Below are 25,175 nucleotides of genomic sequence, written 5' to 3'. Positions count from 1 at the left end.
ATATCTCTCTGAAAAAGTGCACTTTCCTCTCCCAGGACATCTATTAGTGTTTGATGTCTTCTTTAATATGGGAAGACCAGGAGAAATTACTCAGTAGTTCCTACAGGCCTGGAGATATTCTCGCAGCAAGACAGTGCAACAGGCCGCAGAAAAGCATCAGAGTCATGATAAGCAAGGACCAACCTAGGTTAAAGATATTCTCTTGAGAGGGAGAAGTGTGAAGTTTTGCCTGGGGGTTGAAGAAGTAGGAGCACCTCTCTGAACATCTACTGATGAGGAATTCCTCTGAAGTTCTTCACATCTTCCAAAGAGGAAGGAAACGTCCAATAGCAACTAAGACCTATAACAGACTAAGACACAGCTTCATTTGGCTTATACTCAGGAACTTCCCTTCAACAGGATTTTAAAGTTTAAATTTCAAATAGGGCACAACATGAGAGCTGGATATATCAGCCACTTAAAATGTATCTTCATAACTTCTGTCAAACAGTGGAAAAGGGGAGGGCTGGGGGGAGCAGGCTGTTCATCTAGTCCGGGTGGATCATCTAAGCGAATAATTTAGTCTCTGTGATATCTAAATCATGGCCTATTTATTTTAAATTTCAATAAAGGGCTAATTAGTGCTAATTACAGTAGCAGGGATAGTGACGTGGCCATTCACATATAAAGAACTTGGCAGAGACCAAACTCCACTTACACATAGATCAGCAAAAAGAAAAGAGCGCACTGTACTTTGTCACATCTCATTTGGGTTGCCTTCAAAATGCTGAGCTAGAGGCAAAAGATCCCACAGTTCATTTCCAATTCCCCATCTAATCCTCCCACCCTTAATTTATTTTAAAAGTTTAATCAGAAGTTCATAAAGCCCAGATATAAATTTTTAAATAAAAAAAATTAAGCACCTGCAGGTAAGCTTTTTAGGAACTCATGGCTGGCCCAAGTTTCGTTATGAATAGGGACTTTAGCAGTTCACTTTTCTGCAAATGCTACTGTGATAAAATGTAACTTTCATTCCCTCACAGTTGCTTCAGGGATGTGTCATTTACAGAAAATAAATAGAAGACTTCTATCACAAAGGAACCATGCTCCATTCGGGTCAATGAAAATCTGCACCTCACTCTGGAGTTTCTGGCAGCACAGTAATAACTTTTCTGCAGAAATTGTCACTAACTGCTAGAAGCCTTGGTACTAATAATGAAAGTACTTGCAGATATTCTTAGTATACAAATAATGTAATATTTGCAGAAGGAGAAACCTGGCTAAATTTGGGCTTTTCAATTTACTGTTGGTTGATGAAATTTATGATATTAGTAGTTCTTTAAAGAAGTCAGCCAGCTTGGGAATGTGGATTGCTATAATGTTCCTGGATTTCCAGAAGTCAAAGTGTTTTGACAATATCTCTCTCTAAAGGCTCTTAAAGAAACCAAGTTATCAGAAGCATGAAAATTCTTTAGTAGATTAATGATGTGTTGGAGCGTAGTAATAAATTGTTTTCACCATGGGAATGAAGTGATCAGGGATCTGCACTTGAACTTGTTCTCTTCAGTATATTCATAAATGGTCTGGAAAAGGGAATTAATAATGAGATGGCGAAGTTCGCTGATGATACAAATTACTCAGAACAGTCAATACTTCAAAAGGTATCGTCATCCTGAACACAGTGATTCAGCAACAAAAATGTAGACATTATTTAATATCGATAGATGTAAAAGAATACACATGGGGGGGAACCTAACTGCACATACACAGTGAGAAACTATAAATAAATTATTTATTATCACATCAGGAAGAATATCGGACTCTTTGTTGAGACCTCTCTGAAAACAACTGTCCAGTGCTCACTGGCAGGTAGAAAATGCAAACTAAATATTACAAATCATTATGTAAGGATGAAATTCAAAAGACAAAATATTACACCACTGTATAAACCCAGACTGCATCCACATCTGAAATAATTCACCTAGGTCTGATTGGCCCATGTCCAAAGGTTTATTAGAAGTAGGAAAGGCATATGCTGGACAACACAGGTGAAGGGGAATACCAGTATACTACTATAACTGCATGAGGATGGATGAAGGTACTTTTCAACTTGGAAGAGATGACTGAGAGGAAATAACTGTATGTAGAAGTGAGAAAAGCATGGATAGTACAGAACAATTGTTCACTATTTCTCATATCATAAGGCTTAGCAGGCACCAAGTATTACCATTTAAATAAATCAAGTATTTTTTCACACAATTCATAGCTACACTGCTATGTATATATGTGTAATATACTTTATTGCTACAAGAATGTTGTGGCTAACAAAAATATAAGTAGGTTTAATAAATAATTAGTACAATCTATAGAGAAAGGATTCAGCAAGGGCTAATAAATATAAACTGTAGATTTAAATGCATTATAAGTAGTACGTGCATTGCGCACAGTTGGAAACTGGGGAGAGTATCACTCTGTGCTTCTCCTATTCTCACCCCTAAGAAAGCATTAAGAGACCGTACCCTGCTCTGATTCAGTGTGGCCATTCTTACCCCATTATTTAGACCCAAAAGCCAGAAGTTTCATGATCTAATTAAATCTGCCTTCAAGAAACTTAAATTTGGCTTCTATTTTCAGTATCGGGCAGGAAAGCCATTAATTCTCTCTTGCAATAAATAGGGGCTGAACATTGCTGGCACAATTATTAACTCCTTCCTCCAGCAAGCATATTCTGTACTGCTGCAGCAATCCCTTCTGACTTCAGAACAAACTCTGCTCTGTACTTGCTCTTCATCTGACTGTGATCTCTCGCCTTGTTCTTCATTATATTTATCACATTGCACTTTACTGATTCTTGCATATAGAGGAAGCTTTTGCATTCTGTTAGACATCTGACAGTTACATGTAATCTTTGGTCACATTGCATTGTATTTAAAAGCAATATATCAAATTATTTTACATTCTGCAGTACAATTTTATTTTCTGAAATGACCTTTTTTTCAGCTTTGTTTCCCTGAACATTTCAGAGTGTGAAAAGGTACAAATCATTCCCAGGATGTCATACATATATAATAAGTATAAAATGTATTTTCATATTCATATTCACCAAACTATTTATATTAACAGCTTTATTGATCAGATATTTACATTAATTTTTATGGTTATGAAAATAATGTTTTTATTATAAAACCAGTAGTTAGATGGGTACATGAAACCGTATTTAAAAATGGAAAAGGCCAGAAAGCCACAGTGTGCTCAAGCTCTAAGGCAGGGTTGCTCCTCAGCACTGATGAGGAGGCAAGGTGTGCAAAACTGGCCTCATCCACTTCTCTCCCCTAAGCAAGCTTATGCACAAATTAAACTGGAGAAAAAACAAGGGTTATAGATAATGACTGAGCTTTTTAACAGCGTTTATATGCTTCACTTCCACAGCATTCTAATGAAATTTGAATGCCTAATTCTTCTGGGTTCTTTTAAAACCCCCAGTCTGCATCAACAGATGCATAAATTGCATGACTGAATGCTTTCTTTTAACATTTCCTAGTCACAGGGCAGATGAACCACATTCTGTATAAATTATAAACGGCATTTACAACAACTGAGTAAAGTGCAGGAAGGCCTGAATTAACCCAAAATACAAGGGATGATTTGTAAAAGCTGTAGTTCCTGACTGACCTTCAAAAGGTAGACGGCAAGCGAATAAACAGCAGAAGGCTGGTTCTCAGAATAAATCAAAAACCCATTTCCCAAAACTTTAAAGCCTTTAAAATACTGACTTTACAGCAATAGAAACAGTGATACAGGAAACACGTATTTTACTTCTTCATCTTTTTGCATCAATGGATACAAAACTACTCTGCAAAGTGGGTGCAAATACGTCTGTCACAGGGCAGAAGCTCTCTGAGCAACAAAGGCCAAGAGGAAGGGTTGGCGGGAGACCTTGCAAAGTAGCAGCTCTCCGGAGATGCTGAGTCCCATGAGCGCCAGGAACATGGGCACTACAAAGAACATCACCCTAATTCAGGTTGACCTAGTTCAATTTACTCGCTCTGAATAAACAACCTTAGAGACAGAGGTTCTCTGACACCTTAGGAATAAAACAGTGCTTTTAAATTCTGTGTATCCTGTAGTGTTTGGGTAAGGGAGGGTGATTTTTAGGGTTGGGGGCTGTCACAAGGCCAGATACAGAAGCTAAAAAGGAACATCACACAGTGCACAAGCCTGATGCATTTAACTTTTTTTTTCAGCAGGTCTATTTATTGAGAGATTGATTCTGATGGTTTGAATCAACACGGTGTTAGCACACTCTGCTTCTTCATTTTGATAATTAATGGCAAGCTTCTCAAATGTTGGCTGAAAATTTTCCTAGGCAGATTTTTTTTTTTAGCTTGGCTTCCTGAGGAAATGAAGCTTGCGTGCATCACACTGTCTCTCTGTCATGTCTGTTCAGCCTCAACCAAATTAAACAGAGTAGACTTTTTTAAAATAGTAAGATCTTACAAAAGAGCTGTACAACATTCAGCACGTCATGGAAGGCAGCTCCCAAAGTCATTAATTTTGTTGCCAGCAGAGGAGAAGGGCAGTTGATTAGGTTCAGCTGGTAGCAGCTGCTGGCCATGCTGGACACGTACAGGTTAGCCACCTTGCATGCATGCATCTCCAGAACGGCGTCTGCTGGGTCATTCCCAGTCATTAGGCCAAGCAACGGTAGCTAAAAGCTGTGGAAAAAAATGAAGTGCAACACCATGGCAGAGATGCTATGGGGAAGTAAGGAATCTCACTGTGAGGACACAGAAAGATTGGAAGGCACCATGGCAGAGGGCAGCTCAGTGTGACAAACATGACATACCGTACCTCAAGAGATACAAAGCAAAAGCAAACCAGTACTCATTAGTTCTGCCATTCAAGGAATAATCTGGTTCTGTTGGGTTTTTCCCTTCATCTCCCTCAATCCATCCACCTCCTATTTTCCAGTCAGACTTACCCTGCTCCTGTGTACAAACTTCTGTACAACCACAAAGAGCTACAGATGGGTATTCAGTCACCTGTTAGATGATGGGTCCAGGATAAGCCCACAACATATGATTAACCATAAATATATATCATAAGCCAACATTATATGTGATGCAAAGCAGTGATATGATAAGCCATATGATAGATGATACGTAAGGTGACTTATGCGATAAACCAATGTCTATTTACATAAGCAAGTGCCAACTCCACACAACAACCGGAACATTGAAAATGTGCCCCTCCATTGGACCCACAAAAAAAGAATACCTAATGGCTCACGTAAGATGGAGGATGCCCTTCCTCTGCCCGCTTAAGAAGAAAACGTGCTGATGTGATGAAACAGAAGGTCTCTGCTCACAAGTTCGTGGGATGATAATAGGTGTTTGTTGACAGCCTCAGCTTCCCGTATGGAGAGGAGGATCATCGTGAAGAGAGTGAGTACTTTCACATCTGTGCCACAGACAGTAGTGTAAGACCAGAGCCACCTGCCAGCATGACCACCAGGCAGAAGGCTGGCAGACCCCTTTGCCTAAGAAGGAGATGACAATACACAGCCTGCCTGCCAGTAACTCCTGACATCCATCTTTCCACTCACTGCCATTTGCAATTCAGCAGAACCAAAACACTAAGAAAAGCTCTTGCACCCTCCCTCTTCAGTACTGTAATATTAGTAAGGTTCCTTGTTTTGCTCTGGAAGAGCAGGTTTTTTAAACAAAAGGTGGAGAGGGCTGCAGAAGGAAAGCTGGACTCAGAGGCAACGCTGCTGCAAGCACAGCAAACCCTTTGTTAGCTGCTGCATGCAGGCGGCAAAGCGGCACTCGAGCAGACTGCATGGCAGCTCTGCAACTTCATCAAGCATCACGATTGGCATCAGCCCATTTTGAAAAAAGAAATGGTGTTTGTCACCTATAACTTACTGCAGTAAAACCAAGCTGGGAAGATTTTTAGAAATCAGTAGAATTTAAAGCAGAACAGGCAACCTGCTGTCTTGTATGTGACATAATGCTTCACCTGCTTACCACTGCTCTCCCCAGTGAGCTGGGTTATGAAAACAAACAAAAAAATAAATCTTGAAGAAATTAAGCTAATATCTATGCCAAAAATGGCTGTGATACCTCTGTCCCAGGCTCTAGTAACGACAGTGAGTTGATTATGAGAGATATGCCCAAATGATCATAATTATGATCAGATATGTGGAGATGTCATAATGAAGAGGAAAGCAAAAAGACCTCAAAGTCCTTGCTGTCCTGAGTTAGGGAGGAAATTGTTTGATCCCTCAGCCAGCTGGAAGACAGCAGTTATCTAAAAGAGAGGATTCCCTCCACTGCAGAGAATGGGCCTCATCTCTCCAAGGTTTTATGACCAGCTACGCCTGTCCCTAAGCTTCAGAGAAAAATGAAATTCTAAAAATCCAGAATTAACCTAGAGAATCAGCCTCTCGCTTTCTGCAGGCAGCCAGCTGTAGCCCTGAAGCAGAAGACTTTTTTTTTAGTCATTGTCTTTACACAGAGCTGAGTGTGTGGAACACGTTGAGGGCAATGAGAGCTTTCTGTTCTTCTCCACAGCTTATGAAAGAAGGGAGTGACAAAGAACAAATATAAGTTCACAGATGTACAGATTGCACAGAAGAAATGACCTCCACAGCCATCCACAGAGATACTCAAAAGCCTGTTCCCAGAGTCAGATTAAAGTGTATCCAATTGGATTAAATTCCTAGCAATGGCAAGCTTACCACCTACCTACACTGGGAAATTATTCCTATGTGTAATCACCCTCACTGCGTCTTTATAATGATTGAATTTTTCAAGCTTTGGATCTGTTCTGTCTTTTTCTGCTAGACTGAAATCTACACTTGATTTAGTTGTCCCTTTGTTCCTCATACATTGGTAATGCCTTCTTATTGTCTTAAGCTCTACTGGCCAGTAATAATTTCTTATTACTTTTATCTTCTTTAAAAGTAATTTACATTTTGTAGATTCAGTTTTCATTCCCTGTTATGCCCCCCTTTTCCATACTTAACATATTGATTTCTTGTTTAATTATCACCTTTGAGCCTTCTTTACCAGGCTAGCTTTCCTCTCCAAGGTAACTTACTTGTGTGCTCATTAAAGTGTAGCCTTTAGAATACCCAGCAGGATTTCCTTGAGAAGACCCATTTTCCATTAAAATTTCCCCTTCTAGCACTCAGTTAGGGAAACAAGTTGTTCTGATGAACTGGTCGATTTTGTGTTTCACATAATACTGCCTGGTGCCAAAGTCTGTTTCAGCAAAGCAGAGGATACTGTGGTACCCACAAGCTTTTGGCGATCACTGGCTGACACTGCTCGGTGCATCAGAAAGTCCAGCACTGATTTATCTCCTGCTCCATGCAGACATTTCCTTCCTATGATGTCCTCGAGAATTTCCTGAGATTGGATCTTTAGAGAATTCAAGGTGTTCTTTTTCCTAATGATGTTCAGAAGCCATCCTCATTTTGGATATACTGATGGCAATGCATCTTTTCCTCACAGGTTGTGGACAAGTCCTAGAAAGCAATGCTTTCCATTGCGACAGAATTTGTGCCCTGCACGCCTGTAACAAATGTCCACCAGTCACACATTCTGCTTTGCTGTTAGTAAAATGGATGGAAATTTGTGCCATTTTCATGCTACACTAGAAATTCCAAATTAATTTTCCTCATTAGATTTTTTTGAAATTAATAATTTTTTAAATTATCTTTAAAAAGTACTATGGAAATATTCTTTCCCTTTAACATACCAATGAAATTAAAATTATCCTTGTTTTTCATACTTTGATATCTGCAAGTGCAATATCATGCAGAGAAGTCAACTGCACAGTTTTTATTGTGCAAGGAAACTGCCAGTGTTAATGGTGGTGCTTTTGTCTGGGTTTTTTTTTTTTTCATTCTGGCATTTGTATTCCAAAATAAAACAGGAGTAGCAATGAATATTGATCAACTTTTTATTACCCAATACATCAAACATTATACACAAGTTGCTTTTATTAAAAAAATGTGGTACTTGGAAATATTTTTAGATATTTCCTGACTCCTCTAAAACAAAACAAATAGATTTCTTATCCCACAAGTTACTAGACTGTATAGATAAAGCTATATGAGGTACAAAAAGAATTTAAAAAGCACAAGTAACACCACGTTCAAAGCAAAAAGTATTACGATAAGTACTTTTTTTTTTTAAATTAAATTCAGGTAGCCCCTACTTACTCACCAGCACTACCAAGATGGAGCCATTCAAGTCATGACTAATCACCTAACTCCAGGCAAGTTCATTCACATCAAAGGAAAGAAACCAAACACAAAGACCTAGTATGTCGTAAGGATCACACTGGAGCTGGGCAAACACAGTTCCTTCTCTAAAGTTCCAGGGAATTTCTCTGGACTTTTGCATTTCTGAACCAAAGTGGGAAGAGAAGAGAGTGCACAAAGGACAAATAATCCCCAAGGAGGCATGACACCTGTAACCCCTAGTCTAAGAAACATCAAAAGTATATTAAACAAAAATATCACCGTGGCAACAGGGGAGTCTGAAGGAACCCCAGAATATGTTGTGGCTTGTTACAGCCTCCTCCCAAGGGCACTGCTCAGGGTTGTGAGCAACACAGGTCCAACTCTTGAAAAGAAGGAAATAACTGAACCCAGGTCTCCCATACTGTGGGTAGGTGCTGAAGTCATTGGGCTTCAGGGTAAAATAAGGAGAGCACCTCCCTTGTCTTTCTGAAACTTGGTGAACTTCTGTGCTTTGCTTTCATTATATGTAGTCAAAAATTAAATAGTATTATCAGGGGTAAAAGGACCTGGGAGTACTGGTGGATTGCAAACTGAACACAAGCCAGCCTGCTGCCCTTGCAGCAATGAAGGCAGATGGTGTTGTGGGCTGCCTCAGTAAGTCTGCAGCCAGCAGACCGAAGGATGGGATGATTCCACTCTCCTCAGCACTTATTAGGCCACATTTGGAATACTATGTCCAGTCTTGGTCCTTCTAGCTCAAAAGAGACGTTTAAAAAATTGGAGAGGGTCTAGCTGATCAAGATGATTAAAGATGATTAAAGGACTGGAGAACTGGACAGATGAAGAAAGGTTGAAAGAATTGTGTTCATTCAGCATGGAGCTGGGGTTTGAACACAGTCTTCCAACACTTAAATGGTTGTTCTAGAGATGATGGAGATACTCTTCAGAAAGAGGCCCAGTGACAAACAAGAGGCAACAGGCCAAGCGGCTTCAGAGGAAACCCATCCAGGTGTAAGAAGAAATTCTTCAACATAGAGCAACCAAACTTTGAACAGGTTGCCCAGAAACACGGGGGAACTCCCTTGAAATCACCAGGCTTGATGGACCCTGATAATCTCATCTAAGGTCCTGCTTTCAACAGGAGCTTGGAGCAGATGATCTCCAGGGCTCCCAACCTAGGCTTTTCTATACAATTCCATAACTACCAAGGTTTTGTTCTGACTAGAAAACACAACACAAACACAAATACTCAATGCTACTAAAAATATAGAATTTTCAGTTCAGGCTCCAGACTGAAAAGCAGACTTGCCGTGTAGTTTTAGTGCAGTTTCATCAATGCATTATATCTCCAGTCACCTTCACTGAGGACTTTCTAAGACACTGTTATAAACTTTGTCAGTAAATTTAGATAGAAACATTTAGCTGATTTTTGATGTCTTTTATGTTGTGCCTCAAATTGTTGATAGGCATTTATTCAATGTAATCCTATTTATTTACTAACCCTGTACACTACATGCTGTTTCCCCGAACACAGTAAGAAGCAAACAGCAGGAGACAGTTTCTTTACCCACAGTGTCAAGCACCTCTTTCTCAGGGTCATGTCGCAACAGGTCCTCAGGCTGGTGGGCTTCCTTGCTCCCTTTTCTGTGCATTTCTGTAGTGCTCTTGCCCCTTACACACATCCACACAAACACAATAAAACTGATCCTGTTATTTTCAAGACATCAAAAAAATTCCTCAGATGGTCTAGCTAAGGCCTTACCATGACTAGCACACAGCCTGCTCTGGACAGAACAGCTGAAGACTATTGCTAAGTAAAAGGAAATTTAAATATTTTGTTTCAGTTTGCTTGCACAGCAGTCCTGAAACACCTTCAGAGCAACAGGGTACAACTGCAAAACCACACACTTATATGCTTGTAAAACACTTACCTAACCATTGCCTGACAGTGATTACCATGACAGCACTATGCACAAACACCTCTATTCTACATTAATTACAAAATAGATAACTTACAGAGTTCCGCTGGTAGCCAAAACCAGACTCATCTTCCATTTGCAATGTTTCAAGAGTGAGCTCTCAGGAGAGACTAATTCCACTCACTATCTTGAATTAATATATTGGGTAGATATACAGGGCCATGTTTTGATGAAAACAAAGAAAAGAGCACCAGGAAATATTACGAGTGAAAAATTGGCAAAGTAGGAAATAAAGAAAATGACGCAGCCATGTTACCTTATAACCCACTTCACTTGAATTCATGCCCACATGACAAATATATACTTTATTAATGAAAAAAAATTGGTTACACAATTTGGAACAAAAAGTAAACAATATTTGCAAAATTGGAGACTCTATTTTCAACTCTAAAAGGAACCTTTAGCAGAAAAAAATAATATGAAGCAGGAGAGAAGCACTACCATTGTACGTAACATTACCCAGGGCAAAGCCAAATATTCTGATTATCTCAGCAAGGTATCACCTTGCCGTATCCCTCTGATAAGCCTGCCTTAGAAAAGCACAATATCCAATGGAAGCTTTTACAAGGCATCTCCCATAAAAGGCTTGTGACAAGAAATATGAAAAACTAAAATTTTGGTAGAAGCAATATATTCACCCTTATGTCTTCCTCTATGCCTCCAACACAAAGGGGAGAGCGCACTTTTGTTCAGCTCGTGCTGTAATTCTCTCATTAGTAATAGCATTTCTGACAGCCCGTGATGCCTTATTTAAGAGGATGTTTGAAAACTTGAAAGAAACTACAGGAAAAACTGGTGATACAGAACTCTTGCCTCATGGTTAGAAATTAAAGCACCTCAAGGAGATTTGCTTAACAACAAAAGAGGGCTGAGATGCCTTGATCCCAGCCTTTAAGTATTTTCATTGAATAATATCCAGTGCTAAAGGCTTTTTAATCCAGCAAAGATTCAACAAGTTAAGTCAAAGCTAAATTCAGACCACAAATAAAACACTTCACCTGAACACTCAGTGTTGGTATAGATGTGGTGGACTCTTTGTTCTCTGAACTCTTTAAATATGAACCAGAGATCTTTCTAATGAAGTTCACCTTGAAATAATGGTCTTCAAGCAAGACTTACAGAGCGATGCTCTGTGGTCAATGCTAAGGCTGGACTGGATTACATCACCAAAATGATTGGGCTCTTCTTGTCTTAAGGTCTATGCAGCAATTACATTGAGACATGCTTGTAATTCACTCTAAGCACATTTTGTAAATAATTATTAAAGTGTTACTACACCCTTATTGACATATTGAAAGTTATTTTCATGTAAATGGGCTACATTTGTAGAGAACATTTTGACTACTGTCCTAGGACTCACATAATTAACGAATTACAATTTAACCGCGATACAGGAAAATTCACATATAGAAATTCAATGGCTGATCTGCTCAGTGCTAGCTGCAGAAGTCCTATGGAGACTAAAAAGTATTCAAGCTATTCTCCAGTGTCATATTTGCCTGAAACCCCAGCTGCTTTTAATGAGAGCTAAGAATCTCTAATATTCTACCAGTGTTTAGCTATTGGGTATATTAGTTTATGAGGCTCAGCAAAGAACAGACCTTGTTTATTAACCTTTCACTAAACCCCTCACAAACTCAAACACTGGCGAGAGAATAAGAACAAAAATGGACATGAATGTTATCAGGAAACGTATATATTTATTACTTTCCGATTTCCCCAGCACTTGACAGTCTACTTGATAACCATTGAATTTTCATTACTTTCATTGATTTGGTCAACTCCTTTTAGTTCAGAACATGAATGAGCTGAAAAGTGAAGAGCCAAAATAAAATTCCCTTTCATAAAGCATTTGTCTTCATACAGAATTCACCAGCATAATTACACCCCTATAGTTCTGATGGTATAACTCCCCATGTGCACGCTTGAATTCTACAGGCATTCACACAAGATTAAAAAGCATCCACAAGGCATAATTATGCTACTATAGTCTCTGATAAATTTCCTCACATAAAGAAGACCTTTCAACATTGAAAAGAGAGGTTATTTGGAAGAAAACCTGAAAAAAATAAAGAAGTCCCTTTGATTTCCTAATGTAGAAATTTTATGAGGCTTTCTGCTCTTCAGTTACAACATATTATATATGCATGCACACACAAAAAAAAAAAGATTAGAAACATGAAAACAACAGTTTCTCAGATGATTCATTTTGACTGACCTCCGGTCAAAGCACCTTGACCCAAAATGATATCACAGTTACTCAAGGATATTTACCAAGGTTTGGGAATTTTTAAAGATCTAGGTAATTTTCCCTTTTAATATCATGGGTACAATTGATTTGTGGCATATGTGATCATCAATTCTGCAAAGTAGCTTCTGTAAGCTGTACTTAAGAGCAAACTGTTTTGTGCCACTGCATAAAAATGGATCTGAGCTCTCAATACCATAATGAGAGAGGAAATGACAGAATTACAGTAGGTTTTATATTCTCTGTATAAAAGATTAACATAATAGGTCTGATCTTACCCTAGTTCCTTCACCTTGTAGCTACGACTTCCAGTGCTCAGACTTAAACTTACAAAAAAGCTAAACATATGAAGGTAGAGGAGTTAACGTTTCAGGCATCCAAGCAACCGTAACTCTTTTAAGAAAAACTGCGCATAAAGGGTTAAAAAATTTAGAGTCTTCAGAAATGAACTAACTTTAACTCCACATTTCCCTCAGGTTCTCATTATAGAAGAAAAATAAGGTTGTCTGGATGACTTTAACTATGTGTTTTCTTTTTTAATATATTTCATTTTATTGAAGTGCAATATTTTCACTACATTTCCTAGGTTTCAGTTATTTTTGTATAGCTAATGCACTTCTAAAATATTTTAACACAAATATTCTAATACATTCTGCTTTTACGTAGTTTCTTACAGGCATTTTTCTTGGATTTCTTTTCTGTACAACTGTTAAAAATGTCATACATGAGCACTAAGAAAGAACCACACAGATAATATGGTTTTAGGCATCAAAATACACAGGGTGAAGCCGGTATGTTGCTTTTCAATGCTTTCCTATCATAATAATAGCATTAACGGTCAAAGTGATGAAGCTTAACCTTGATTTACAATTGATCACTAGATCAGAAATGTTAATTATTATGACAGGGCTCAAGACTTCTTGTTTCTTAGTCCCAACTAGAGTTAGGCATCTTTAGGAAGAGGAGGGAAACCAGCAGGAAAGTAAGTGAAAGCTTCAGTATCAGTCACTCTGTGCTGTTTGGAAATGTAACTTAGTAAGTTAAAAAAAAAGAAAAAAGAGGGGGGTGGGGGGGAAAGCGCAAGGGCGGGGAAGGTTGCTGGGACATAACTATGGAACAGCCAAGCGTTGAGAGAGCATTCATTTGCTGCGTGGTAGAGCTGAGTTCAACTCTGCATTGCCTCCAGGCCTGCCTCTTCTGCCTCCCAGAGGCCCAGCCTCATCGCCGGGCCAGTCTCATTGTTGCTGCCACAGATGCTGGAGGATTTCATAAAAGATGTTGCACTCCCACATTACATGGGAAGGAGAGCATCCTACCCTCCACCGACCTAGCTGCTCCTCACTGGCTGAGCTCAGACGTCGCAATAGCCAGCTGTAGAGTAGTTGACCCCACCTTGGTTACTGGATATATAGTCATAATTAGGCACAACGATATCGCTAATGGTTTTCTTAATTTTAATCTGTATTTCTTCAATTCTAGCCTGTACACAAAAGTTTGATTAATTTTAGGTCTATGGTGAATCTGAAGAGTCTGTACTGCTAATTTCTGAGATAATTCCACATTAATTAAAACAGCAAATTTCCTACAGAGTCTGTTGAAAATAATTTTATTGAAACAGTGGGTGGTGGTGTAAAATTAGTGAACATCCATCTTACACTCAAAGAGGAAATAAGGTCAAGTACAAGAAAATATATTTTCACATATAAATCGCATAAGTTGCCTTTGGTTCCAGTACAACACAGATGCTATGGCTCAGAAGGGGAACTTGCTCCTCTATCACCTTTCAGAGTTTTAATAAGTTAACTTTAATAAATCTTCTTGTAGCAATTTAAAGCACTTAAACAGCGTGCTGAGGTACAAACATATACTCCTTCTGTTTAACTTGCTACGTGGTCCATAAGCTCCCGCAGAGGGGCAGACCTAGCTACAGACACATGCTTGCTTCCTCCTGCTGCATCTGCGATATGCGCTACCTACAGGATTCAATGAACTCTACTTCAAAGCCTCCTTTCTCAAAAATTTCTAGAGCCCCCCACCTCATCTCCTAAATACGGTCAGACTATAGTATGCAACCCTTCAGAACCAATTATTCCAACACTGGAAGCATCACGCAGTTATTCTTAGCACAAGTGAGTTACATGAGTTTCTGGAGACCTATCCAATGATCACCGAGATCATGCCTTAAAATTTCCGGGAGCCTCCTACACCCCAATATTCAGGTACATAAATACACACTGAACATTCGTGCAATTAGTAGAGATGTCTCATGCATTCTTCAAAGCAGTACCCAAACTTACCCTCAGAGCTGTGAACAACACCTTCATGTTTGGTAAATACTAGCAGCTGCATCTGAACTGTACATAGAGAAAAAGATGAGAAAATACTGTGTTCTGATTATAGCAGCACACACTGCTGGACAAACTCTTCTGCACACTGCACGTAGGCAAAAAATCAGCAGTAAAACCTTAGTGTTATCTCTCCTCAGAATAATTTTGTTTTATGCCCTAGTAATATAACCAGATTAAGCAGACATATTTTAAGGACTGTTAAAAAAAGCTATCTGATATGTGAGTGCACCAGCAACAACACAAGCTTTAAAATCCTACAAGCCATTTTGAGAATTAAACAGAGATTGACAGTATCTCTATTTTGTAGTGCCAACTTTTGGAACACTTCGCATTTGTCATGAAACATATGATGGTGTTGGCAGCCGTTCCCAGTTAGCACTGGTCCCCTTTGTGAAAAGCCACTGCTTAAACAAAGAACTAGATATGGTCTCATCCTCAACAAATTTGAAGTGTATTTGCTCCACTGATGAATTATTGCTATCCTGGACAGGAGGTGGAAAGCATGCAGGATTCTGCAGCACACAGAAAATAAGCTCTTCACAGTTTTGTAGGCTGTACACACGGAGCTATTCTATCACTTTTCAGCAACTCCAGCTTACATTATATCTACAGACTTACAGTAAGATGAGATAGTCACAGTATTTAAACCTTCAAACAATCTACGCTGCAAATCTGCCAGCCTCCTGTTCCTCAGAATGTTTCATCTCAGCTAAAAATTATCAGTCAGAGGGGTAAGAATACAGAGGTATGCAGCTGACTGTAATGCATTCCACCAGACAGTCTTTATGAATTTTTTAGCTGAACTTTCTGCTGTCCTTGTTCTTGCCAACTACCTGCAGAACATTTTGGAGACAACAGCAATCCCCCAGGGGTTTACATGCACTATTCAATTCCCAACAATAAATATATATATATATATATATATCTCCCCTTTTTCTAAACTGAGTTTCATCTCTTATTTTCGTTCATCCTAAATTACAACTAACATCCAGAACTCGCACTGCATAGCTCAGAAACTAGCAGAAATTGCCACATTCAATTAGCACAGCAGAAGCAGCAAACTAGAAATAGGATTTCATTCACTTTAATTCACTAGTTGGTTGCCATAAATACTCATCTGTAAAACATGGAATTCTGAATACTCCACAGACATTATTTTCCTTTCATGAAGATGTTTGTTTACTTTGGCAGTGGTTCTCTTGGGAGAAACTTTAATGACTTCCACTACCAAAAAAACCCCAAAACAAAAAAGAAACAGAAACTGCCACTAGCAAGCAAGAAAATATTAGTCTAATGTGCTGGTTAAACTCCAGGGCAAAAAGGAGAAAAAACAGAGTAAATCATTACTTTGCATTCTTGTGACTAGAACCCATACCCTTCAAGTCCAGCAGGCAGCATAGCTCTTGTGATGGAAGCAAGGCTTTGAATAAAGGAAGAAAGCTGACCATCTCCTGTGAATTTTAAGAAGATTTTTAGCTTTAAAAACAAACAAACAAACAAAAACATAGCATGGGCATGGGAAGAACAGAATAAAGCAAACCTCCTCAATACCCGGCGTTAAATTTTCCCCCTGCTTTTAATTTCATTCCAACTCACAGTGATCTAACAAAGGATTCTTTCCCAATTTTGTTATATCTGGACAATTAATATTTTTTTCTTTTACTGAGAAAAACCACCAGGGAAAAAGGCAAGCTACCATGACTCAATAGACTGCTCACTGCTGAAAAAGACTTGCCTACCTCCTTCCTAAGAATGCATGATTATTATTTTCAGAGTTTTAAAAAATCAAGAATAGAAAAACAGTAAATGAAACACATTGATATAAATCTTCAGACCTCTTTTTCCTGTGAAATGTCAAACCTCATCATCTTTTTTTCTACATGAATAACCTGCAGTCCCAGACTGTTTTCCACGTTTCCATGGGAGGAAAAAGTCATTAACAAAAATCAACTTTAAGGTTAAGAGGAAGCAGCTCTAGCAAAAGTATGTGAATCATATATTTTTGTTACCAGTTAGAACAATGTGCTGTTCCTGGAATGCATACACAAGCCTGTTTCAAAGCTTAAACTGAGGAACGAAGCAGACACATGTCACAGACCACAGGACAGCAGACTGTGTGCTTCCCTAAAGAGCCTGATCGTAGGGACGGTCGAGGCAGATCTCTCAGCAGAGCCCTTGCAACCAGTGCAGGACAGACAGAGCTACCTAAATACAGAGTGCTGAAAAAGAGCCCAGGAAGAGATGACGTGGAAAGGGAAAAGGAAAGGTAAAACAAGAGAAAACAAGAAACTGGTATCAAACCCCCTCATTTTCTTGTAGTTGTAGAGCCTTGGAAGAGGGGTCAAACAGAGTAGTAAATCACTGTAAATGGTGAAAGGCCTGTAAATATTGTGGGCTGTGGAAAGAACAATTTGTTGCATTACAAGCAGCCGAGGAGTCTCTGTGCTGAGCCATTCCACAAGAGAAAGGTTTTTTTGAAGTCAGTACTATCTGTAGCCACATTTACTTTTGACTATAACGTGCAAAAATTTACCAGAAAAGCTGCTTTCAGTATTGCAATTAAAGCAAAGTTAATTTTCATGTGTACATGTTATTTGCAGCCCATATTCAAAATCACAGCCACAGTGATTTTCCAACTAGCTAATAGGAGGGAAATAGCAGATTCTAGCAGCAGAGTTATTTTCTTTTTTATTATGTTAGACTCCTGATATTCTGCTGTTCATGTTAATTTACAAAATGAGGAAGCAGTGAAGTAACTCTGCATGCACATAAAAGTCTACATACTATATCTAAATTTGTATGTTTGATGATTTATTTTATATTCGCAAAAACCATAACACTTGTTTAGTGGTGTCTGATTAGGAAAAAGGGTGGACCCTACCCCCAAGGATGTACACTTTTTAAAGAAGTTAAACCCACAGACAGCTCTGAAGCAGACGCCATCTCAGCACAATCCCTTCCAGTTCTCATAACTGATAAAAGTTTTTTTTTTGTTCAAGCAGAAAAATAGAATGGGGGGGCAAAATCCTTTCTCATGTAATAATATCCTGTCACTAACACTGGCCAATAGCAGGTGTTATTGTCCTGGGTTTACAAAAAGGAAAGAACTTAAGCTGTGCATGGTAATTTCCAGAGATGATAACCACTCAGGGGCAAAATTCAGAAGCCACTGCCTTGATGATCCCCTTCATGTCACCCAAACGGCAGCCAAAAGAGCTGCATTGTAATCCTTACAGTTTATTTGATTTGTCTTTATATATTGTTATTTTATATCGTTTATTGTGATTTGTCTTTATATTTTCTCTTCTATAGCATTGCTGGTTCAATTTGCCACACAAAATTTAGCACACAGTCGATGATGCAAAACACCAGACAAATAAGATGATCATTGTCTTTCAGGCACTGACAATCCCAGCCCCAGCTCTGCCACAGACCTCCTAGGTGAAGTTGGTGCCTGGTATGCTTGTTGCAATGAACACGCAGAAGCAGGTTGATTAATGGCCACAAGAACCATAACTTAGGTATATTTGGTTTTACTGTACTGACAGCTTGCTTTGCAACACCTGCCTTTTCCAATTTACGTATCATGTGCAGTGATATTGCATATGGCTTGGCATTTGCTTCTCATAACGTGTGTCGCCTAGTCTAAGCAACTCACCCCAGCTCCGTGACTCTCTAGCTTCCCCAAGTCATTCAGCTGAGGGGCTCTGCCAGTGTGCTGTTCTTCATGCCCAGTGCTTTCCGATGACAGTTGGGGAACGTGCAGCCCAAGTACCCCAGTATCTCCTAAGGTCTGGAAAGGCAAATCTTGGAAGTTCCTGAGTTGCAAATAGTTGAAGTAACTGAAGGAAGCATTATACATGCTTAGCCTGTTCTTACGCATTTGTTTAGGCACCTGTTTTCAGACACTGTTATCTTCCTACCAGCCCAATCCAAAATAAAAGCTCTCAAACCTTCCCTGGAAAGGGGCAGCTAAGATAAAAGAAAGCAGGAAGTAAGCAAGTGATTACACGGGAGAAAAAAAACATTCAAGCAAGAGGGTACGAAGGCCAAATGGTCTAAAATCAAGAAACTGGGAACTGGAGAGAGAAAACAGACCATGCCAAGGGCAGGACTTGGCATTTCTTGATGGCACTGAGGTGCCATTTAAGAGACTTGATCTGGTGAAGGAGAAGCCAGAATCTGTGGCACCAGAATACACCAAGGGGTCTTGTATCAGAGGCAGAAGAGACAGAATAAACAGCCCAAAGAATTCTTGGTTTGACTCCGTACAGCTGTTCGTGCTTGTATCACAACCAAGCATATGCCGCAAGACAAAGGAGCACAAAAGACCTCCTGGATTCGGCAGCAAGATACAGCCAGAAGGTTTCCTCTTCATCATCATCAGAGAGAGAGATCAGGTTTCTCTCTCTAAAGGTACCTGCATTAAGGTAGGATGAATCATCCTTTGGTAGCACCTGTCTTGTGTTTGTAGAAGATTAGGCAGCGGATGCTCACTTTTTATATGGTTAAAAATAGATGAGATTCACCCCATGAAAGTTGTTCTAATAAACATGCATGATTGGGGTAGGTAGCTACTACGGTAGAGGTAAGCTGTCACAGAGGATGTGAGTACTCTTGACTTTCAGTCAATTTAAAAAGACAACTCACAGATGCCACGATAGCTGTTTTGAAGGAATAATTGCTAGAATGTGGACTTGATTTAAAGGTGAGGGACAGAGAAGCTGACTGCTTACAAAAAAACCTAAATGAGTTCCTACACACTTTGTAGAAATAGGCAGTGGGTTATAGGAGAGATACAGTGCAGCAGCGCTTCTTATTCTTCTACCCTTGCTAGGTGCCTGAGAAGGCCCCAGGTAGAGGACAGCTTCTGTTCAGGCTTGCACATAACCGAATGTCAGGCGCGTGACACGAACGCAAAGGGAAGCCAGATGCTACCAGTTCTGCAGCTCACAAAGCTCATGTTTACGAAGACTGTGCCATGAAGTAACTCGCTATTCAGAGAGGAACCATTACTCGGCCAGCAACATGTACTCAGCATGTGATCATCCACAGGGCCTTGATCTGTGCTTTATTTTTTACCGCTTGTAAGACAGTCGGCTGCAGAGTTCTCGAAACAGATGCCAATATAATGAATAATTCTGGACTACTAAGCCATAACAGAGCAAGGATAAATATGTATCAATTATTCTTCTCTGCTGCAAATGTATTTCCTCCTTAACCCTGCAAGATGGCACAGATACCCAAATACACACACCCACGCAGGTTCACGGTCACATCAGAAATGACTGCAGATGCCAATCCAATTTTTTTTCCTCTGCGTTTTACATGCATGTAACAAACACATAAGAGATTTAACAAATAAGAATTGTTACACTGGGTCAGACCAAAGGTCCACCCGCCAAATGGAAAGCAGCCATCCGGTCTTTGACAGTGGCCACTAATGGATGCCTAGAGAAAAGTACAATAGGTCAAGCATATAATGACACTTCCCCAATGAACTCTCACATTCAATAACCATGTATTAATTCTCTCACTGCTGAACTACAGCTTTTCCAGAGCACAACGGGAGCTCACTTATTTTAGTCTTTTTGGGGATATCTACATCTACAACAGCATTGCATCTACAGCTGCCAATCTGTTTACTTGTTTGCATTACGCAGTTGCCAAGAGTTGTGCTTCCACTAGATGGACGGGGTAGAACCCCACCTTCAATACTGTCCGTCCGGGAAATAACCTCGGGAGACACCCCACAATCCGCCGCACCTCAGCGCGCGCTCAGTCCGAGCTCGCGTGGGTCTCTGAGGGGCCCGAGGAGCGAGCGGCTGGGTTTGGTGGCAGGCTCTGGGTGCGGAGGAAGGGGTGACTGACCCACTTGCCCCGGAGCTCCGATGCTCCTCAGAGCCCCGCCGGGCCAGGGGCGCCCCGGTCGGGCAGAGACCCCCGCATCTCTGCCGCAGGGGGAACAAGAGGTCGCGTCACCCTAGGCCCGCCCCTCCCGGTCCCTGAAAGGCCGAGCAGCCGTGAGGCGACACCGAGCGCCCCGGCCCGGCGACCCCCCTCCCCCCGCGATGTGTGAGGGCGGGGCCCGGCGCACCCTGCCCCGCCCCCCCGCCCGCCTGGGGAACACCGCGGGAGGGGGCGGGGCTCCCCGTCTCGTGCCGCCCGCCCGCCCGCCGGCGGCGCGCGGCCCTGCGTCAATGCAAACGAGAGACACGCGAGGCGAGGGGGCGGGGCGCCCCTCCTGCCCGCAGGAGGGCCGGGCGGGAGCACAGGCAGCGGGAGGAAGCACCACCCCAGCCTCCCTGCGGACAGAAGAGCCGGTCGCACCCGCTGCCGCAAAACGAAATAAAATGGGTGTATGTCGGGTATTTCCCGCTGAGGGCAGAGATGCCGTCGGAGCCCAGTGGGCGCCTTCCTCACCCAAAGGCCAGCAGATCTTCAGGGCGTTACTTCAAGGCTGCCACTTCCCCCCCTCTTCCCCCCCCCCCCGCCCCCGGCTTAAGTGGTAGCGCTCACCCGGCTGGTCGGCGCCGTATGCGCGGGCGTTGGTCATAGCAGCGCCAGGGGGAGGGGCTCCCGGTGCGATGCATTATTCATGAAGGGGCGGACCCGCCGCCTCATTACCAAGGTCGGGCTGGCGGGCGGGGGCCATGACGTCACTATGACGAATGTTCCGGCATTCTTAAGGGTGTTGCAGCCGGCTCGGAGCCGGCAGTGGGGGTGGGGGAAGCAGTCGGGGGTCGAGCGGAGCCGCGCTGGGGGGAGCGGGGCCGCCTGCCGCGCGAGGGGACCGGCGGCCGTCCGCCCTGCCTGCCTCCCCGCCAGTGCGAGCCCCGGGGCGCCCGCCTTCCCCCGGCGCCGCGGTGTGGCGGCTGGGGGGCCGGACGGAGGGGTTACCGGGGCGGGGGGGCACGACTGTCCGGGGGTACTGCTGATGGTTTGGCGGGTCGCTGCGGGAGCGACCGTCGGCGGGAAGGGCCGCCCGACCGCGGGTCCCAACATATCGGAAGGGGGCGGGGGGGGAAAGCCCTCACAAAACCAGAATTATTTATTATCGAAAGGCTCCGGTATTTGTAAAATCCGTCTAGTGGAGACTATGGCAAGGGAAAGGGCTTTATTCTAGAGAGCGGCTGGTTTTTGGCTTATGTAGTGGCTCGCGATAGGCCGGTGTTTAACTCCCCGCTCCCCCCGACGATTATTAATTATCTTTGTCTCTTCAGCCTCCCGGGGTGGGGACGCCCCGCCGGTGCCGGGGAGCCCCCTCCGCCGCACGGGGGTCACAGCCTCGGGCTCTCGCCGGCGGCGGTCCCCGGCCCCAGCCCACCGCCGGGGGTAGGAGGCGCCGGCTCCTTCCCCTCCCTGGCAGCGGCGGCAGCCGCCTCATTCCTCCTCCTCCTCCTCCTGCCCTTTCTCACCCGCTGCAACCGGTTCCTCCGGCGGCGGCGACCCACCGGACACGCCGCCGCCGCCCTCGCCGTTCCCCTCGGCGGCCGCTGCTGCGCATCATCGAAACATGCAGGATGAGCTGCTCCTGGGGGTGACACAGCAGCAGCCAGGCAGCGAGAGGCTGGGCAGCGGCCCCGCATCAGGACACCCCCCTCTCGGCCACCCCTCCTCTGACTTTAAACCCAGTCTCAGCCCCCACCAGGATTTAAACAAGCAGCAACCGCAGCAGCAACAGCCGCCGCCTCCTCAGCTGAGCCAGAAGAGGAAAGAGTTTAAGCAGCAGCAGCTCAGCAGCCCAGCCCAGCTCGGGAGCAGCCACCCCCTGGATAACCACCACCCCCCAGACTATCATCACCACCCCCCGCAGCAGCAGCAGCAGTTCAGCCACCCCACTGACAAGTACCAGCAGCAGGAGCACAGGCAACAGCAGCAGCTCCAGCTCCTCAGCGCTCACCCCCCGGAGCCGCCGCGGACGGGGGACTGCCCGCATCACCGGCCCCTCAGCCCCGCCGAGCACAAGGGCGGCGCGGACAGGGGGGGGTCGGAGCGGCTGGCCCCTTCCTGTCCGGGGGGATCGGTGTCAGCGGACCCCAATGTGGGGGTGGCCGCCGCCTCCTGCGTGAATCCGCCTCCGTCTCCTCCTCATCTGCAGGCGAGAGCCAAGCTGCCCCCCATGGAGTCCCCCCCGAACAGCCACTTGCTGGGCAGCCCCGGGAACCTCCTGCCCGGCGGGCTAGGCTCTGGCTTCAGCAGCCTGCAGAGCCCGGAGATCCCCAGCCCCCATCACCAGAGCGGGGGCGGCTCCTCCTCGGCGGCTTCCCCTCCTCCTCCGCCGCTGCCCGGCTTCGGCACCCCTTGGTCGGTGCAGACCTCGTCGCCGCCTCCGCAGCAGACGCAGCAGCCTCCGGTCTCCGGCGGCGGCGGCGGACAGATCAGCGCGATGCCGCCCCCGAGCCCGGAATCCGAGACCAGCTTCTACCCGGGGATCCCGTCATCGATCAACCCCGCTTTCTTCCAGAGCTTCTCGCCGGTGTCTCCTCACAACCCCTGCGCCGGGCCCTTCAGCAGCCCCTTCTCGGCCGCCGCCCCCCCGCCGCCGCCGCAGATGAATTTACCTCAGCAGCAGCAGCAGCAGCAACAGCAGAACCGGAGATCCCCTGTGAGCCCCCAGCTCCAGCACCAACACCAGGCGGCGGCCGCCGCCGCCGCCTTCCTGCAGCAGAGAAACTCCTACAACCACCACCAGGTACCGGGCGGCGGCGACAGGAGGGCCGGGCAGCCGCGGCGGGGCGGCAGGGAGCCCGGGCGAGCCGGCTCCGGAAGGGAGCCCGGTACGGAAAGGGGGAGGCTGGGGCGTGAGGGAGCCCCCGGGCGGGGAGGGGGACGCAGCTCCTCTCGCTTCCTTAGTGGCGGGATCGGGAGGTTTCTGTCTCCCCGCTGCCGGCGCCGGGCTAGGCTGCGCGGCGGTGACAGCCCGGCGGGACCGCGGCGGCGGAGGTAGGGCGGGGCCCGGCTGTGCTGCTGCCGCCCCGCCGCGTTCGGCGGGCCGAGGGCCGCCGGGAGGGCCGGGGCACCTGCGCCCCCCGCCCGGTGCGGGTCCGGGCTGGAAGGCGGCCGTAGGGGCCGGCCCGGGCCAGGAGGCTGTTGGCAGCGGCCCGCCCCGCGCCCGGCCGCTGCTCCCCGCCCGTTCCGGCTGGCAGGTGACGGGGCGGCCGCTCCGGCCGCGTCCCGGCGGCCGTGACCGGCCCTTCTCGCCGCGCCAGCCGCTACCCGGGCACGATACCCTTTATTTTCGGGGTGAGAGGGGAGGGGGCTTCCTCTTGCTAAAGAGGGTAAACGCTCCCTTTCGTGTCAAGGAGTTTCACCGTGAAAATCTGCCCCTCGGCCCCCCGTCGCCGCCCGCAGCCGGCGCGGTGTCCCCGGAACAATGAGCCTGACGGCGCCGGCGGTGCCGCCTCCCCGGGACGCCCCTTCCCGGCCGCAGAGCTGCCCTCGCCCCGCGGCGCGCTCGGCTGGGGGCACGGCTCGCCCGAAGTAGGGTCAGATGGGAAAGCTGTCAGCGCTGTCGCTTTCTCAAGGGTTTTGCCCGAAATCACTTTAACTTTTATCCAAAGGCAGCGCAGTGTTGCGGGTTACCGTAGCTCAGCTACCGGTTTTAATCGAGTGGCGTGACGATCCTGTGTTAAAATGGAAGTTTACCTTTCTTCCTAGAACAAAATATTCATTGTAAGAAATCAGAGAAAAGCAGACTGTTAACTAGCAGTTAATATTACCTGCTAGTGCATTATAGCTGCATCTTTCTCCGATCATCTGCTCGGTTATGAAGGGCCGAAGTTATATAGGCCTCATCTTAAATGTCCTTTAATTCTAGTATTAAATCCTATCGGTTTTAATCGGTAGAGCTGGATTTGTGAAGCATTTCTGTCAGAACTGGAATCTCACGTTAGTGTGCCTGACCAAGAACTGGTCTGGATGCATCATGATTAGGAGCTAGTTGTCCTATAATAATATCTATAATAACCTTCTTCAAACGAATTCCAAAGCAGTTCCCCAACAGTGAGGTGCACAGGAATTTTCTCACAGTTGTAGGTAGACTTAAACAGTGCCATGACGGCATAGCTAGCAATATTAGAGGCTTGTTAACATTTGGCATTATCTCTTAAGGTTTGTTTCACAATAGAGTGCCTGCCTCTCCCAAAATTCCAACCAAAGTATTCAAGTTTTACAACATAATTATCTATCATTATATAGAATGCGATGTTTTCCTGATTGCTTGAGCAAGAATGGCTTTAGTGGGTCTTTTGTTTGCTCTCAGAGGGGGGGAGTATTGTCATAATTTCATCTTTCTGTCTTCAGAAAGTTCTGTTTTATCTAATACATAACATATTGACATGCTTTACATATTTAAGGTATTA

General features: G+C 44.3%; 1 protein-coding gene and 1 long non-coding RNA gene across 3 annotated transcripts in view; one reads left to right on the top strand and one right to left on the bottom strand.

The window, feature by feature from the left end:
* Positions 1-21,546, bottom strand: part of LOC142056645 (uncharacterized) — a 30,816-nt gene extending 9,270 nt beyond the window's left edge. The window contains exons 1-4 of the long non-coding RNA XR_012660403.1: positions 21,331-21,546; positions 5,257-5,439; positions 1,498-1,562; positions 184-350 (exon numbers count right to left, since the gene is read on the bottom strand). This is a non-coding gene — a long non-coding RNA (uncharacterized LOC142056645). The remainder of the gene's footprint in view (positions 1-183; positions 351-1,497; positions 1,563-5,256; positions 5,440-21,330) is intronic.
* Positions 21,547-21,723: 177 nt separating this feature from the next.
* The window catches only part of CPEB2 (cytoplasmic polyadenylation element binding protein 2), a 55,524-nt gene continuing 52,072 nt past the window's right edge, over positions 21,724-25,175 (top strand). For both annotated transcript variants that reach the window (XM_075091847.1, XM_075091846.1), the window contains exon 1: positions 21,724-23,506. In XM_075091847.1, the coding sequence (XP_074947948.1) occupies positions 22,328-23,506 (1,179 nt within the window). In that variant the 5' untranslated portion in view covers positions 21,724-22,327. The remainder of the gene's footprint in view (positions 23,507-25,175) is intronic.

Source organism: Phalacrocorax aristotelis, chromosome 4, assembly GCF_949628215.1.
Source record: "Phalacrocorax aristotelis chromosome 4, bGulAri2.1, whole genome shotgun sequence".
In the NCBI taxonomy this organism is placed as follows: Eukaryota; Metazoa; Chordata; class Aves; order Suliformes; family Phalacrocoracidae; genus Phalacrocorax; species Phalacrocorax aristotelis.
This window is presented reverse-complemented; position numbering and strand designations above follow the sequence as displayed.